This window comes from Macrosteles quadrilineatus, unplaced genomic scaffold, assembly GCF_028750875.1.
Source record: "Macrosteles quadrilineatus isolate MER2022 unplaced genomic scaffold, UCM_ALF_1.0 Scaffold_153__1_contigs__length_253293, whole genome shotgun sequence".
NCBI classification, from domain to species: domain Eukaryota; kingdom Metazoa; phylum Arthropoda; class Insecta; order Hemiptera; family Cicadellidae; genus Macrosteles; species Macrosteles quadrilineatus.
In genome coordinates, this window is record NW_026542746.1 from 145,994 (window position 1) to 161,047 (window position 15,054).

Consider the following 15,054-nt stretch of genomic DNA (forward strand, 5'->3'; position numbering starts at 1 on the left):
ATTGGGTCACAACCAGTAATTGATTTCATCACAGTACTCTTTGAACTAGACTTTTTAGTTCAACAAGTTTTTCATAGGGGGGAAAGAGAGGGGGTATTATCCACCCCTAGCTACTTTGGCCAACAAAAGGTTAAGAGCAACAAAAAAAGAATAGAACATATTTTGCTTTTAAAAATATAGCTATAGACAAAATTATCTGCACAGTGTACAAACTGTTTAAATTTTCCTTATACTGTAGATTGCACAGTGACTGCTCAGTAAAAAAAAAAAAAAAAAAAAAACTAGATCAGGATTTCTTAGATGAAAACAAGTAAAAGAGTAGTTTATTAATTACATGATTTAATTTTCATTTTATGATTTTTTACAAAAGAACAATCTTAACTTAAATAAAACTTGTCTTTATCACCACCTTCGTGCTGGACCTTCTCATGACGAGGCACTGAAAACAAAAAAACCTTGTTAAACCTTAAATAATATTACAAGATATTCTTAGTGTCATTCCATCAATGCGTTGCTTATTTCTGCAAGAAAGTTTGTGTTCTGTTTCAGAAAAATCTTTATTGTTATGCTACAACAACAGAATAAAAACCGAACTCAGAACTCCCACTCAACCAATTAAAAGTTGCGTATGAATCTGCTAGAGTCTACAGCAGAATCAACGTACGGCTGTCGGCTATCACTGGCTGATAGGCTAAGCCTGATGAGAGGGCTGTTAAGGTCCAATTCCTTGAGCCGCACAGCTGAAATAAATGACTGCTTTAATGCAAAGTAAATGCACCCGATTCCTATCGAGCGTCTACAGCCACGCGGCTGTAACAAATTTATAGTTTAACATACGGAGTTCGTGGTGTGCATCTTCATAGATGATGGAACTGGTTTGTCACCACCCATTCGTTTTCAACCCCAAGAATCCCCAATACTTCAAGGAGAAGTCTCTGAATGAGAAAATACTCTTAAATCCCTTTTTACCAAAGTACCTTTTTACCCTTTGTACCATGAACAATGGATTAGGTTGTTCGTTGTTTTTTACCATTCACATTCACATTAATATTTTCTTTTCCTCCTCTTCTCCAAGTAATATTTTCGCTGCCAACTGTGACGGTCAAGAGTGCAATTGCACTAGTCACTAGTCGTGGGAGTCGCAGCATAGGAATTAAGACAAGCGTCTCGAGCCGTACAGCTCTAAACGCGCGGCTCAACAGTCGCAGGATAGGAATTGGACCTTTAGTTGGAGAGATAACTAATGTCACTACCATTGCTATGAGCTGATCATTTATACAAGTGAAACGTCAACTTTTAAAGAAGCCACAGTGACATCAGCGCTCCTAGATTCAGTTGTAGATAGCAAATTAAAACACAAGGTTTTTTGGCTCAGTAAAGAGTTCTGGATCGGATCAAATTAACTCTGTGGTATATAACACATGTTTTACAAAGCTAGAGAATAAATAGTTGTTACAATGTAAAAAAGTACACCTCAATGTCTGCTGCTCAACTTTGTGGGGCCTATATTTAAAAAAAAATTTAGATGATGAATGTAGGGATTTTAGTTTTTTGGTGAATTACAGTTGCAAGAAATTAACAACTGGATGTAACAAAAAATTATCAAAAGACAGCAAAAATTGTAACAAAAAAAAGTAAAGACATGTTTTATCCAGAGTTCATTTTCCTACTACTGGCTATTGAAGATTACTAGGCATGCAGCCTCAGGTCCGCCAATTGAGCGGAGTAAGCAAGCTTTGATATAAACAAATAACTTTAATTTGTTTTCATGATTCAAATTGAATACATGATTACGTCACCATAGCAACAATCCCATTGAATTCTCGTGGTTGGTTGGAAGAGTTGAAGGAAATATGAATCCAGTCAGCTGTTTCTATTAGGTCATTGATTTTTACTTGTATATATGAGTAATAGTAAAACTGTGTGTTTGTAATAGCATAAAGATAAGTATTATTTTGTCAATATCCAAATGTTTGTTTAGCTCCCATTTATGTAATAGGCCTCTAGGCTTCCTTCTCATTTTCTCCAACTAAAACATTCAGCCAATTAGTAAACTTTGCTCAGCGAACAGAATGACAGAAGAAGGTGACTATATATAGCAATACCATAGTCATTGGTCACCACAGGAAATAAGGCGTGGCTAATTTCACGAGCTGATGATACCCTGAAAAAGATGCTGGTTGCCGCGATGCTAGTGGCATTGAATTGGTGACGTTTGCGCTAGCTCCGCCCCGTTGCCAAAATAGGCCTACTGTACTCAATAAATAGGTTAGATTTTAAAGACTGCACTGGATAGAGAATTGATGAATTAAACAAGAATATATTTATTCCTCATGCTAAATTACAGCATGATTAAATAAAATACTGTATATGCATAATAAACTAATGTACAACCAAATTATTAAAATCAAATATAAAAGACGTTTAATCTAATCGTCGTTAACAGTTCCCACACTCCGGACTACTCGCCTTTACTACTTCCTTCGCCACTTCCTACGCCGCGGACCTATTTCCCTCCATTCCCATAGCATTTTAAGATTGTGGATACCTTAATCTAATCGTCATAAACAGTTCCCACACTCCGGACCGCTCACCTTTACTGCTTCCATCACGACTTTCTACGTTACGGACATGTTTCCCCCCCTTCCCATAGCATTTTAGGATAACAGATACCTTAATCTAATCGTCATTAACAGTTCCCACACACCGGACTACTCGCCTTTACTACTTCCTTCACCACTTCCTACGCCGCGGACCTGTTTCCCTCCCTTCCCATAGCATTTTAGAATTGTAGATACCTTAATATAATCGTCATTAATAGTTCCCACACTCCGGACTACTCGCCTTTACTACTTCCTTCACCATTTCCTACGCCGCGGACCTGTTTTTCTCCCTTCCCATAGCATTTTAGGATAACAAATACCTTAATCTAATCGTCATAAACATTTCCCACACTCCGGACTACTCACCTCTACTACTTCCTTCACCACTTCATACGTCGCGGACCTGTTTCCCTCCCTTCCCATAGCATTTTAAGATTGTAGATACCTTAATCTAATCGTCATTAATAGTTCACACACTCCGGACAACTCGCCCTTACTACTTCCTTCACCATTTCCTACGTCGCGGACCTGTTTCCCTCTCTTCCCATAGCATTTTAGGATTGTAGATACCTTAATCTAATCGTCATAAACAGTTCCCACACTCCGGACCGCTCACCTTTACTGCTTCCTTCACGACTTCCTACGTCGCGGACCTGTTTCCCTCCCTTTCCATATCATATTAGGATAACAGATACCTTAATCTAATCGTCATAAACATTTACCACACTCCGGACTAATATTTACCACAAAACTAATAACAACAAATAAAAGAAATAATCTGCTTGGAATAATTCAGTAAGGCCGCCAGAAATTATGCGAATCGGTGTATTGTTAATCAACGCTTAATGGTATTCATCGGACTCCTTTTCTTTTGTACTGTCTTTTGTAAATAGGCCATATGTGCTTGTGCAAGCTGAGTTGCCCGTGGGTACAGAATGTCGAGTCGCATACGCTACGATTCTTTGTTTACATCTACGTTGTTATCTCGTAACCATCATGGCAACTCATAAGACTCATGTTAAACATTGCAAATTTTATGTCAGTCTTAAATTGTACAGGTATCATCAAAATGAAATTTGTTTGTTTCAAAACATCAAAAATATTTGTCAAAATACCCCTGGTAAGTTTGGATTCAATATGTTCAGCCATTATTTAGTTAATTGATTACATAGTTTGCATAAGGTCCGATCTCAAAGAGCTTCGCTCGCTCCGCTCAATTAATTAATTAAGTTAATAAGTTAATTAAATAAAAAACTATTTCATGTTGAATATCCTCTGATTCTGTTATGACGACCGGTTTCGTGACGACGATCACATCATCAGGTCATTCCTCGTAGATGATTCGTTATAAGTACACCGTACACCGTTTGTGTTTACCGAACACAAAACACATTACATTTACAAAGTATTTACAGGTAGATACCATCGCGATGTGTGCATGCTTAAGTCGAGCCGGCCGGTTTGCAATGGTTTCTGTCGGTAAGAACTAGTGTACTTAACGAATCTTTCTACGAGGATTAACCTGATGATGTGACCGTCATCACGAAACTGGTTGTCATAACAGAAAGGATATTGAACAGGTAACAGTTTATTTAATAATGTTTTTATTCATAAGGTAAAAAGGTTTATTCACAAGGTAAACAAGTAAGAAAGTCTATCCCTCATACTTAATAAAAAAATACAGTAGGGATTAGGCCTAAGGGAATGATAATAACCCAAGACTATCTTTTGACTTTATCATAGTAACTTAAATTTGAGTGTCCCAAAATGGTAAATTTTGGAGGAAATTTAAAACTTATAAGCAATAGGTATGCTGGTACGGTATAACATTTTAAATGTTTGCTATGGATTTAGATTGTACATTTATACATATTTTTTGGCACTTTGTTTTTATCTATCTAGCTGGTTTGGAGATGATCAGTAAAAGTGAATGGAAAATAACTGTAGAAAACGTTGAGCAAAAATCTCTAAAACAGTTCTACAGTAAGTCAATATTCTATTTGACAATCATGATTTGAAATAAAACTTTTTTAATGTGTTTGAAAACATACACATAACATATTTTTATTATTGTTAAACTATGTTAAAAATGGATCCACAAATATTTGAAAAACTAACAATTTTTATAGGCTGTAAATATAGGTATATATATTTGAATTTTGAATTACAACTGTCTATCGGACTTGACCTAATTGTACTTAAGTAACTTTTGTTCTAATTGGTTATTTGAAAAGCTGTACCTGTTTTTTGCATAGTGTGCCGATTCAAGAAGATGACTTAGAATAGTTGGCTGCAATGTAGTGATATAAGACGACCAACAGGAATAACGAAACACCCAAGATGTTTGCGAAGACAGACAGCTGTATGTCGGTTATCATTCTGAAACAAAATCAACTGAGAGTTAAAACAGAAGGTACACTCTGTGAATAGAATTAGCCATGAATTAAGCTTAAAATAAGGGAGTCATTACCCAAGTTAAGTTTTTATATAGTTTTTGTCGAGATATACAACTTGTATTATTTCTTAAACCGATTTTGAACTAGGCCTATTATAAAATTTCCATTTGCCTGATTGGATTTACACTAAAATGTCTCCTTAAAAATATCACATTATTTTATTCCCCATTTAAATAGAGTTAGTTTTAACGAGTAGGCTACTTGGGCTTGCTGCAACAGGAAGGGTAAAAAAGTATTTTTTGTTGTAAAATGTTAATAGTTTAGTGAGAAATGAATGTATTTTCCATATTCGATGAAATATGTTCATAAACAAGCAAACTACAACAGTTGACTTATTCTCCATAAGAATAACATGGGAATTTTAAATTTACAATTTTTTGGAATTTTCTCCGTAACCATAAGGCGCACAATAACGCTTCAATACTAATTTATTTGTTTTTTAAGCTCTACAAAATGATTTGGAAAGAAATTGTGAAATTTTTTGTTTTTAGGGTCATAAATGGGAAAAACCTATTTTTACCCCATAAAACCCCGTTGCCATAGTCCGATTATGCTGGTTCGCAAACTCATCCACTAATAAAAAAAAGTGGACAGTAGAAAAGTAAATAGGCTAGTGACAGGACAAAGGTTTGAACTGCTCCCTTAGGGCTACACGGCAGGGTTGTCACCTTAGGTCAGGAAAAAATCGGGACATTGACCCCTCCCTCCCGGATTTACGTAGGCTTAAACACAGTCATAAGGAACCAAAATCGGGACTGTCCCGGCAGAATCGGAACGGGTGGCAACCCTGCTACATGGCTACACAAAATAAATACTGACAATGGCGTGGATAAAGAGGAAAAAATAAGAACCTAGTAAGTTACCTACCGGTAGCTTTCTATAACAAACACAAAACTAAAGCCATATTTTCTAAAGACATTAACGTCACTGTGCAAAGTTATTAAGTGTATTATTTTACCAAACCTGCATTTCATCTTATCTTGTTTAGCCTACTCCTCTTCCCTAAGACTCTCCATCCATGAAACTGGTTGGTTACCATTATGTGTTTTGATATTTATAAACTAGGCTACTTTTAGGACGGTAGGACGTAAAACCCAATAATACAGTTTTATAGGATTCGAATTTGAAATATTTTCATAGGACTGTGAAGCCGGCAATCAACAATCAACTAGGCTAGGACTACCTAGTTTGAGGCAACAGTCAACAACAACTTGAGTTTAAACATGCAAAGTACACAAATTACCCTCACCTTAGTCTGTGATACTAAACTGGCAGAGGCAGAGACGTTATCTCGTGTAAAAAATAATACAATTTAATGCAAAACTAGAAGTGAAGAGCCGACCTTTTTCGCCTCTACAGATAACGATTTCCTTTTCTTTGACGTTTGTTTGTGTCTGTCTATGTCTACGTGTGACGTGTGGGTGTTCGTGATTTGACGTTTAGATTTTTTTCTTCTCTCAAACGCATGGCAATGACTAGTTTAAATGATTACCATGGAACCTTTTAGTTCATAGTGGTGTGTATAGTATGTTTTAAACTACAGTTTACTTAATTTCAATGCTAAAACTATAGATTGAGGAGTATGTTTAATCTATGCTAAACCGTACCTTAAGCCTTGTTTAAATAAGTTCGGCATTCAAAGAAATCAAATGAATTTATTAGGTCGAGTAGGCATACTTACAATGTACTTCAAAGTTATACCTATGGTTATGCTTAGGCCTAACATATTTTTAGAACTTCTATCTTGTCACACACCAAGGCCCCACTAGAAAAAAGTTTTTAGAAAAGTTTTTCTATTGGGGCCTTGCACACACACAGCTTAAAATCTCCTTCAGTGGTGACTGTTGGTGGGTAGTGTTGGTTAGTCTATGGTAGTATCATAGATGAAACATACAGGTAGTATACTCGTTTATAAATGGAAGTGGATTGTTTAGGAATTTTACAGTTGATTGCGGAGTGCAAGGGATAAATGCAGGGAATGAGAGTCGACATACAACTTTTGGAAAGGTTTTGCCAGACAAATGACAGAGTCTCAAGGATGCAGATGGAGGGAAAGGTTAAATTCCAAACCTCCTTACAAGAATGGCGACGTGGGAGGGAGAAAATGGTTCTTACTGTGTTCTTCTGAAGCCTAAACAAGAAAAGTGTTCTTTGATTTTCAGCACCCCAAATCGGCAGAGCATATGAAAGAAAAGGATATATCAACCCGTAGTAGGCTGAAATAAGACCATCAGTATTAGCAGTTCTGGACAAAGTACGCAGGACGAAGAACATGGGCGCCCGCAAGATTTGGAACAGGGGGATGCAATATACATAACGAACGAACGTCTGGGGGGGGTCTGGGGCCTTGGTGTTTAATTGTGCTTGAGGGAAGGTTGTTAAAACAGAAGTAAATACCCGATAACAGTTGATAACAGAAGGAAATATTCTGTTATAAACCTGTTAATTTACTATGTTTACTGTATAATTCAATTTATAATTTGTTGTCTTATAATAATTGTTATTGATAATTTTCTGTTTTAGCGAATTTCCCTATAGGGAAGTAGCTATTACCGTAGGTGGCACGGTAACACCTAGACCCGGGACCGATTTACTTTTTCATTTTGATGTCCCCAGAGGCCAAAAACACCATTCGTTCAAATTTGTCCGAGAACGCGATAACTTGAGTAATTTTTGTCCGATTTTGATGAAATTTGGTTTAAAGGTGTAAAGTGGGATAAACTTGAATGAGTTCGCGAACCAGCACGATCGGACCATGGGAACAGGGCTTTACGGGGGGTTTTGGGGTAAAAATTGGGGTTTCTCACTTTTGACCCTCAAAACACAAAATTTCCCAATTTCTCTTTAGAACTTTTTAAAGAGCTTAAAAAACAAATAATTTATTATATAAAAGTATTTTTGTTCGATTATTAGTAACGGAAAAAAATTAAAAAAAATTGTAAATTTAAAATTCCCATGTTATTCTTATGGAGAATATTGTCAAATGTTGTAGTTTGCTTGTTTATGGATATATTTTGATCAAACTTGGCAAATGTATTTATTTTGTACTAAGCTATCAATATTTTACTCAAAACACACACTTTATTAGTTTCCTTGTAGCAGCAAACCTAGGTACTCGTTAAACCTAATGTTATTAAAACATATTTAACTGAAAATAAATTCAGACAAATGGAAATTCGCTTAGTCGGCAGGTTTGCTGCGGCGGGGGTATTTAATATGCATGCTTATTGTTTTCAAACTTATCGCAAATTATGTACCTACTCTCATTAATGACAAATGGTGCATTGCCATGAATAAATAAATAAATAAATTTATTAAATCATAATATTACCCATTTCGTGAGTCAACTTAATTGTTGTTATTTTGTACGAGGATTATCAGCAGGTATAGTGCAGTGTAAGTCAATTTACATATTAATTTATATTGATTTAGTTACATTTAATTTCCCACATTGATTAAACATCTGCTAGGGTACATAATCAATGCTTCTTGCATGCAAGTTCTGTTATATATTGTTACTTCTTTCTCTATGAATGTTTATCCTAAAATTAGACTAGACGTCAAAATCGAGAACAGCAACCAGCAACGGCAGCAACCAGTGTTGCCACTTTTAGGGTAATTACCCTTTTTTAGGGTAATTTACTGGTCTTAGGGTAAAGTTTAGGGTAATGGTAAATTTAGGGTAATTTTAGGGTAAAACTAAAAGTTAGCATAACAATGGAAATTTTACTAAAAAAATGAGAAAACTTCAAAATTTGGCAAAAAAACGTTCATTAAATACTATGGCCAAACCATCATATTCGATTCAAATCGGTTTAAATCGATTGCTATCATGAATTTTTTATAATAAGTTAGGGCCTATCCTAATCGATCTTATCAATAGTTGGGAATTATCTGTTTTAGAATGTATTCGATTCTATAACACGTTATAGGCCTAATAATATATGAAATATTATTCATTACTGGGTTTGATATTTAATTATGTGGCTGAATTGAATTAAACTGGATTATTTTACAAATTGTGTCAAGAAATTACTACTACTATGTATAGATTAAAGCTTTGGTGGTACCGTACTGTATTTTAAAGATATGATTGTCCAAAACCAGTAGTAATGGGTCGATACAGTAAAAAAATGCGATAGTTCTTGATTCGATATTTTTCGCTATAGTCGATAGAGCTGATCAATATCAACATTTTGTTCTTCTTTCGGGTGGTTTTTTTATAGAATCGAGTATAATTTTACGTAAATTGATTGATATTGGAACTTCATTTAGTATAATTAACCACCTTATGTAGGATTTATATGATTTTAACAATGTTTTATAGCATTAAACGCAAATATTAACATTTAGGGTAATTTTTAGGGTAACTCAAAGTAGATTTAGGGTAATTTAGGGTAATTTTAGCCCGCCTTTAGGGTAAAATCGCAGCAACGTGGTGGCAACACTGGCAGCAACAGACAACAGGTTTACGTTTTGTCCTCTAGTTTTGTGTTGTGTATGTCGACTTAGAATATCAACCCTTCTAATTTGTTTTTATGTTTATTTTGTGAATTTTTTTAATGTATTAGTTGAAAATAAGTGATTATGGTTTGTAACCTTTGCATCGAGATTCTTGGACCAGCTTTGGCAATGACCACTTTTTAGCATTCCCCTACAAAGTGTTTTGTAAAATGCTAAGACCTAATCAACATTACAGTTGTTTACAGTATTTTGTTCTTCAAAGATGAAGATAAATGAACTCAGCTAATACTGTATTTCTAGTGTGTTCAAAATAACTAATACAACACAGTCATTATTTATTAGATAATGTTAAATTAAAGCTTAATTATGGCGGCAAGCAATCTGCAGAAACAAGCATCAAAAGATGTGCCTGGTGGTATACCAAGCAAAGAAGAGTGCATTTACACATCTCATTACTGTGAGGAGAATATCTGGATGCTCGTAAAAAAAATTCAAGAGATCAACCCAGAAAATTTACCTAATTGCTTCGTTGTGTTTATTTCAAATGAAAATAAATACATACCATTATGGAGGCAATCCTCAAGCAAACATGAAAACGGGCTAGTCGTGTGGGATTATCATGTTATAATGGTGTATTACAATGGCATCAAATCATGGGTCTATGACTTGGACACACAACTTTCGTTTCCATCACAGTTTAGTGAATACAGTAAAGAGACTTTCAAATCAGACGACTTTCTGAATCCGCTCTGCCACAGGTTCTACCGAGTTGTACCAGCTGAAAGCTTCTTAAAATATTTCTCCTCTGACCGAAGAGATATGAAGAATGAAGATTCGTCATGGAAAATGCCACCTCCTCCTTATCCTCCTATAAGAAGTTGTGAGGATATTCACAACCTCCCTCATTACACGTCTATGAAAGCAAGCAACGATTCCGGCCTAATAAGTAAGTTTGGCAATGTCTTCAATTTAAAAGACTTTATAGACAGATTTACATGCAAGAAAAGTCCAGATGTGAACTATATGTATCCACCAGACCCCTTGCAACCAAGTTGGATGGCTTAACTTAAGAGTTTTATAGGCCTATAGATTTCAAATTCTTGAGCTCTAGGCTAATGTTAAATTTGAATTTAATGTGGTTAGTAGTTTACAGCATTTAAAGACCATAAAAGCTGTGCTAAATTGTACCTAACAAACAAAATATCCCTTGATAAATACAAAAATCAAACAATGCTCATAACAGTAGCCTAAGTTAATTATTTTAAGTTTCATTTGCATTGTTCTGTGTTAAACTTAAGTAATTTTGATTCCCTGTAATAAAAATAGGATATTTTAAAATGCTTTCTCACAGTCAAAAGCTTTACCTAACTTACTACCTACTTCTAACATATAGACCTAAATAATTACAAGCAGCTAAACTGCTACAGTAGGTACATTACAATTTGGCTTCCTGTATAATAGTTCAGTGATGCGATACATAACACAAGTTCACCAATTTAAACACTATTGTAAAATGGTGTTTGCCGTACATGTATTAAATTAATAAAATAAATTACACAGGCTTACAAAGTCTTTTGGGTTTATTAGCCTAATTTATTTGAAAACATCCATTTCTTACGACTGTCTCCACATGTTGATCCTAAAAGGCGGTATTACTTGTCATAATCCTTTTAGCCCATTGTTCACGCTATGAGCAGTTGACTGAAGTAGAAGTGCGGAGTCCGCTCTCCTTTTGTATTAGGCAATTTAATGCTGTTTTCCTAGAAGCGGTGTTTTCCATTGAAATCGCTTCCACGCCTAGGTTGGGTGCCTGACTCCAAGAAACTGCAACTTAACTTACATAATCTTCTCTTTCATTACCTACCTTTTTTTCTGGGTAGTCCGTATAACAGGGTATACAACTACCCACTAACAGTCCCTGCCCAAGGAGATTTTAAGCTGTGTGTGTGACATGATAGAAGTTCTAAAAATAGGTTTGGCCTAAGTAGAACTTTGAAGTAGGCACGGTACATTGTAGGTTATTCAGCCTAATCAACTCATTTGATTCCTTTGAATACCAAACTTAATTTTAACAGGGCTTAAGGTACGTTTTAACATTGAAAATAAAAAAAAAATCATCAATAGGTAATTCTATCTACTTGCTCAAAGTCACCAAGTTTTTGTAAACTGTAGTTTAGAGATTATTTTGGAAAACTAGTTTGATACGGTTGAAAATAGTTTAACATTGTAAGACAATGTTATTTTTGTTAAAGTGATTTTATATGCGTAATTAAAACACCTACCTATCACATTTAGTCTGCACAATTTTGTTGCCGGAGAACATTAAAATAATACATAAATGCATAAACATAAACATGGTACATGAATAAATGTCATATAAAAAATCACTCTTTAGGCTATGTTCACAAATGTAGGAAATCTATCACTGAATTTAATTATTGTTATTTATTAAAACAAAAGTTGTTCTGAAAGGCAGTAGTTGTAGGTACTGGGAAACGCTTTATAAATAAGACATTTTTGATCAATTGTCTGTTACTGTACCTGAAATGATTGGGATTCCGGCAAAAGAATTTGGAATTAGAGGACTGATGGGTATTGGTCTCCTTAGAGAGTGCCATTTGAACCACTGTTACATTTCAGGCAATTGTTTAGTTGATAAACTCTTTACAAGAAAATCTCCTCTATTTGCAGATCACCCATACCTGGTATTAAAATTATCCTTGTCATAATTGATTTATACGTTAATTTTTCGGCACTTTTGTATTATATGGAGGCCACTTATTTTAGAAGGATTTTTTTACCGGAGATAAAAAATAGCTACCGTAGGCTACATAATTTGAAAGAACATACTTTAATTGACTTACTGTCCAAATTTGACATGATTACGAATTGTGGCCTAAGAGTTCTGCCTCCTAGAAGGCAGCGATGTCGGCAAGGATTGAGTTGAATGCGTCGCTGCCACATGTACTCCGCCAAGTAGGTATACAGTGCGCTGTGGCGGTTATGTTAGGTTGGGTTATCGTTATCATAAATATGTTTGTAGGACTTTTCTCGTTTCGTTATGAATCGAACGATACCAGATGAGTCATCTTTTAAGACACTGATACTGGCGGTGACAGGTGCTGCTCGTGCTCTGGTCATGACCTGACCTTGGCCTTCTTGGAGGGGATTTGGCGGGCAAAAGTGTATCGTTCGATTTATAACGAAACAAGTCCTACAAACATATTTGATAACCCAACCTAACATAACCGCCGCAGCGTGCAAGGGTGGACTCCCTATAACACGAAAGTACCAATTTTTCAGTAGACCCTTTCTTTGGATTAAAAGACATATTTTTATTGTTTATTTAGTGCATCTGACTTAGCTGCTGAGACAACCTTAAAACAACGTTAATTTTACCAAATGAAATATACCTAACCAACTTTGACATCAAACTCACAACTTTGGATCACTTTTAGCACAAGAACCAATAGCATTTCTTCATTCAGCGGATTAAATACTTAAAAAATGAGCTAGATGGAAAATACTCATGATTTTTGTACATCCTTTACCATTATGTGTTTGTTTTATATTTAACCTTTACAATTATTTCATAAGAAGATACATTGTTTTAAATAGTTTAAATTTGTTCTTCTAAGAAGAAATTATTTTATCATTTTGATATTTGATTGTATTTCCAATGGAAAACATAAGGAATCACTCGGTTCTTTTGAAAATAGGCTACTTAGGCCTAGAATATGGTGCTAAATGTTTTATTTTAAGCTTATACATTTGTATTTGCTCTAGATAATAATTGGTCAAGCTACTAAAAATTCAGTTCTATCCTTCAAAAAATATTTGATCCGTAATGTAGTTATTATCATATTTTGTTGATCATATATGTTTGAAGATCATGACAGGTACCTAATTAATTATATCATAGTGTAATTGTTTATCATATTTTGATGATCATATGTTTTAAGATCATGGCAGGTATAGGCCTACCATAGTTATTTATAGTGTCACTGGCTACAAACAAGAAGCCTACTACAAGAAGTGAGAACATACAATGTTGCTTGTACTTAATACAATTGTTAAGTGTCTCTGTTACATCCCTAAGGATTTTCTCCCTTCCTACTTAACTGATTGTTACGATTGAGACAAGTTTGTAACCCATAAAAGTCACAATTTATGCACACGCCCCCAACCATATAACTTGTCACAAAAAATTGGTTTGTCATTTACAAGAATGCATTTTTTATCTCCAAATTTCATTGGAAGGGATAATTAAAAAAAAAAAAATTAAAGAGGTTGGCAGCCTCTTTAACCTTGCATTTTTCTGTCCACATAGGCTATGAACCTGTGCGTGGAACATATCCAGCAAAGTAAGGGGTGAGCCGGTACAGTGCATAAAATGTACTGATAAAAAGAAGTAACAGTGACCAGGATTCGAACCCACAACATCTCTGCCTTGGGCCATTGACTTACCTTTGAGTACTGTATTACCATAACAGTGACAATTGGGTAGGGGGTAGCATGTGTCCAAATTAGAAAAAATCATGAAATTATTACATCCTTGTCTTGTCTAATAGCCCGTAACAGGTTTAGTTTTTAGCTCTTGTAAAAACATTATTTGAATGTTTAATTTAATGGGAAAAAAGGAAAAAAATGCTCAAGTAGTCTTCCAATAGTAGTGAAATATAAAATGACTTTTGGCACCTTATTAACAATCTCAATGGTTTAAGTGATCAAAATAATGTATAATGGTATTAATGTATGCTGTACCCTAATGTTGTGATATATGTTTATTTTTGTTGATATGTGTCAAATACATTTATTTATGTTATATTATGTGTTTGAATTTCATCCTTGTAATTCTAGATCTGATAAAAATTCTGGTAATTTAATTTATTTTTCCTACAGTTACCTAACAATGTACATGTTCTCTCACTGATTTGAGAAAGCAAAGTGGCCAATTCGCTCATCAGTGAGACAATGTTAACATTGTCTTACTCTATTTACTTTGTCTCACTCCAGATTTGCAACGTGAAGGCACGAAATAGTGAGCGCGTAACATGCAGTCAACGTCGTATGCGCGCGAAATACGTTGGCAGCACTGGCTGTAAATCAGCTGGTCAGCTGTTGTACTGTTGTATTTGTCACTTCGCATTAAATGTTATGTTAAAAGTTCACTTCTGTGTAAAAATAGGTTATGTTTCTTCACCAATTTATTTGTTTTATGGTAACTGTAGGAAAAGTATAATGTGCAACTCGAGTTCAAAGTACAATTGCCTCACTCGAGAAACCATTCCTCACTCGCCTACGGCTAGTGAGTAAGGATTTCTCTCGAGTGAGTCAATTGCTCACTTTTCTCACTAGTTGCACAAATAACTACTACAACAAAGTAAGAGCGCCTTTCCACAATCAAATGTTAACTCTCTTTTTCATTATGGTTACATTTTTAATTTTTCTTCCAATTACATAGCTTAGTGGAGACATTTATTATACTACAGATAATTATTTCAATGTGTTGTTCCCCAGTAAATTTGTAA

At 34.9% G+C, this 15,054-nt stretch overlaps 2 protein-coding genes across 2 annotated transcripts; one reads left to right on the forward strand and one right to left on the reverse strand.

The window, feature by feature from the left end:
* Window positions 1-319: 319 nt before the first annotated feature.
* LOC128982181 (dolichyl-diphosphooligosaccharide--protein glycosyltransferase subunit 4) lies at window positions 320-4,981 on the reverse strand. Its single transcript, XM_054401245.1, has 2 exons — window positions 4,844-4,981; window positions 320-439 (listed from the first exon to the last, which is right to left on the reverse strand). The coding sequence occupies exon 1, from the start codon at window positions 4,979-4,981 to the stop codon at window positions 4,868-4,870; it is 114 nt and encodes a 37-aa protein (XP_054257220.1). The 3' UTR covers window positions 320-439; window positions 4,844-4,867.
* A 4,535-nt stretch (window positions 4,982-9,516) lies between these two features.
* LOC128982184 (protein N-terminal glutamine amidohydrolase-like) lies at window positions 9,517-14,310 on the forward strand. Its single transcript, XM_054401247.1, has one exon. It carries the CDS (start codon window positions 9,890-9,892, stop codon window positions 10,586-10,588), a length of 699 nt encoding a protein of 232 aa, XP_054257222.1. The 5' UTR covers window positions 9,517-9,889; the 3' UTR covers window positions 10,589-14,310.
* Window positions 14,311-15,054: the final 744 nt, after the last annotated feature.

Excerpts from the sequence above, each read along its gene's own strand:
- LOC128982184 (XM_054401247.1), top strand. The coding sequence starts at position 9,890 with ATGGCGGCAAGCAATCTGCAGAAACAAGCATCAAAAGATGTGCCTGGT.
- LOC128982181 (XM_054401245.1), bottom strand. The coding sequence starts at position 4,981 with ATGATAACCGACATACAGCTGTCTGTCTTCGCAAACATCTTGGGTGTT.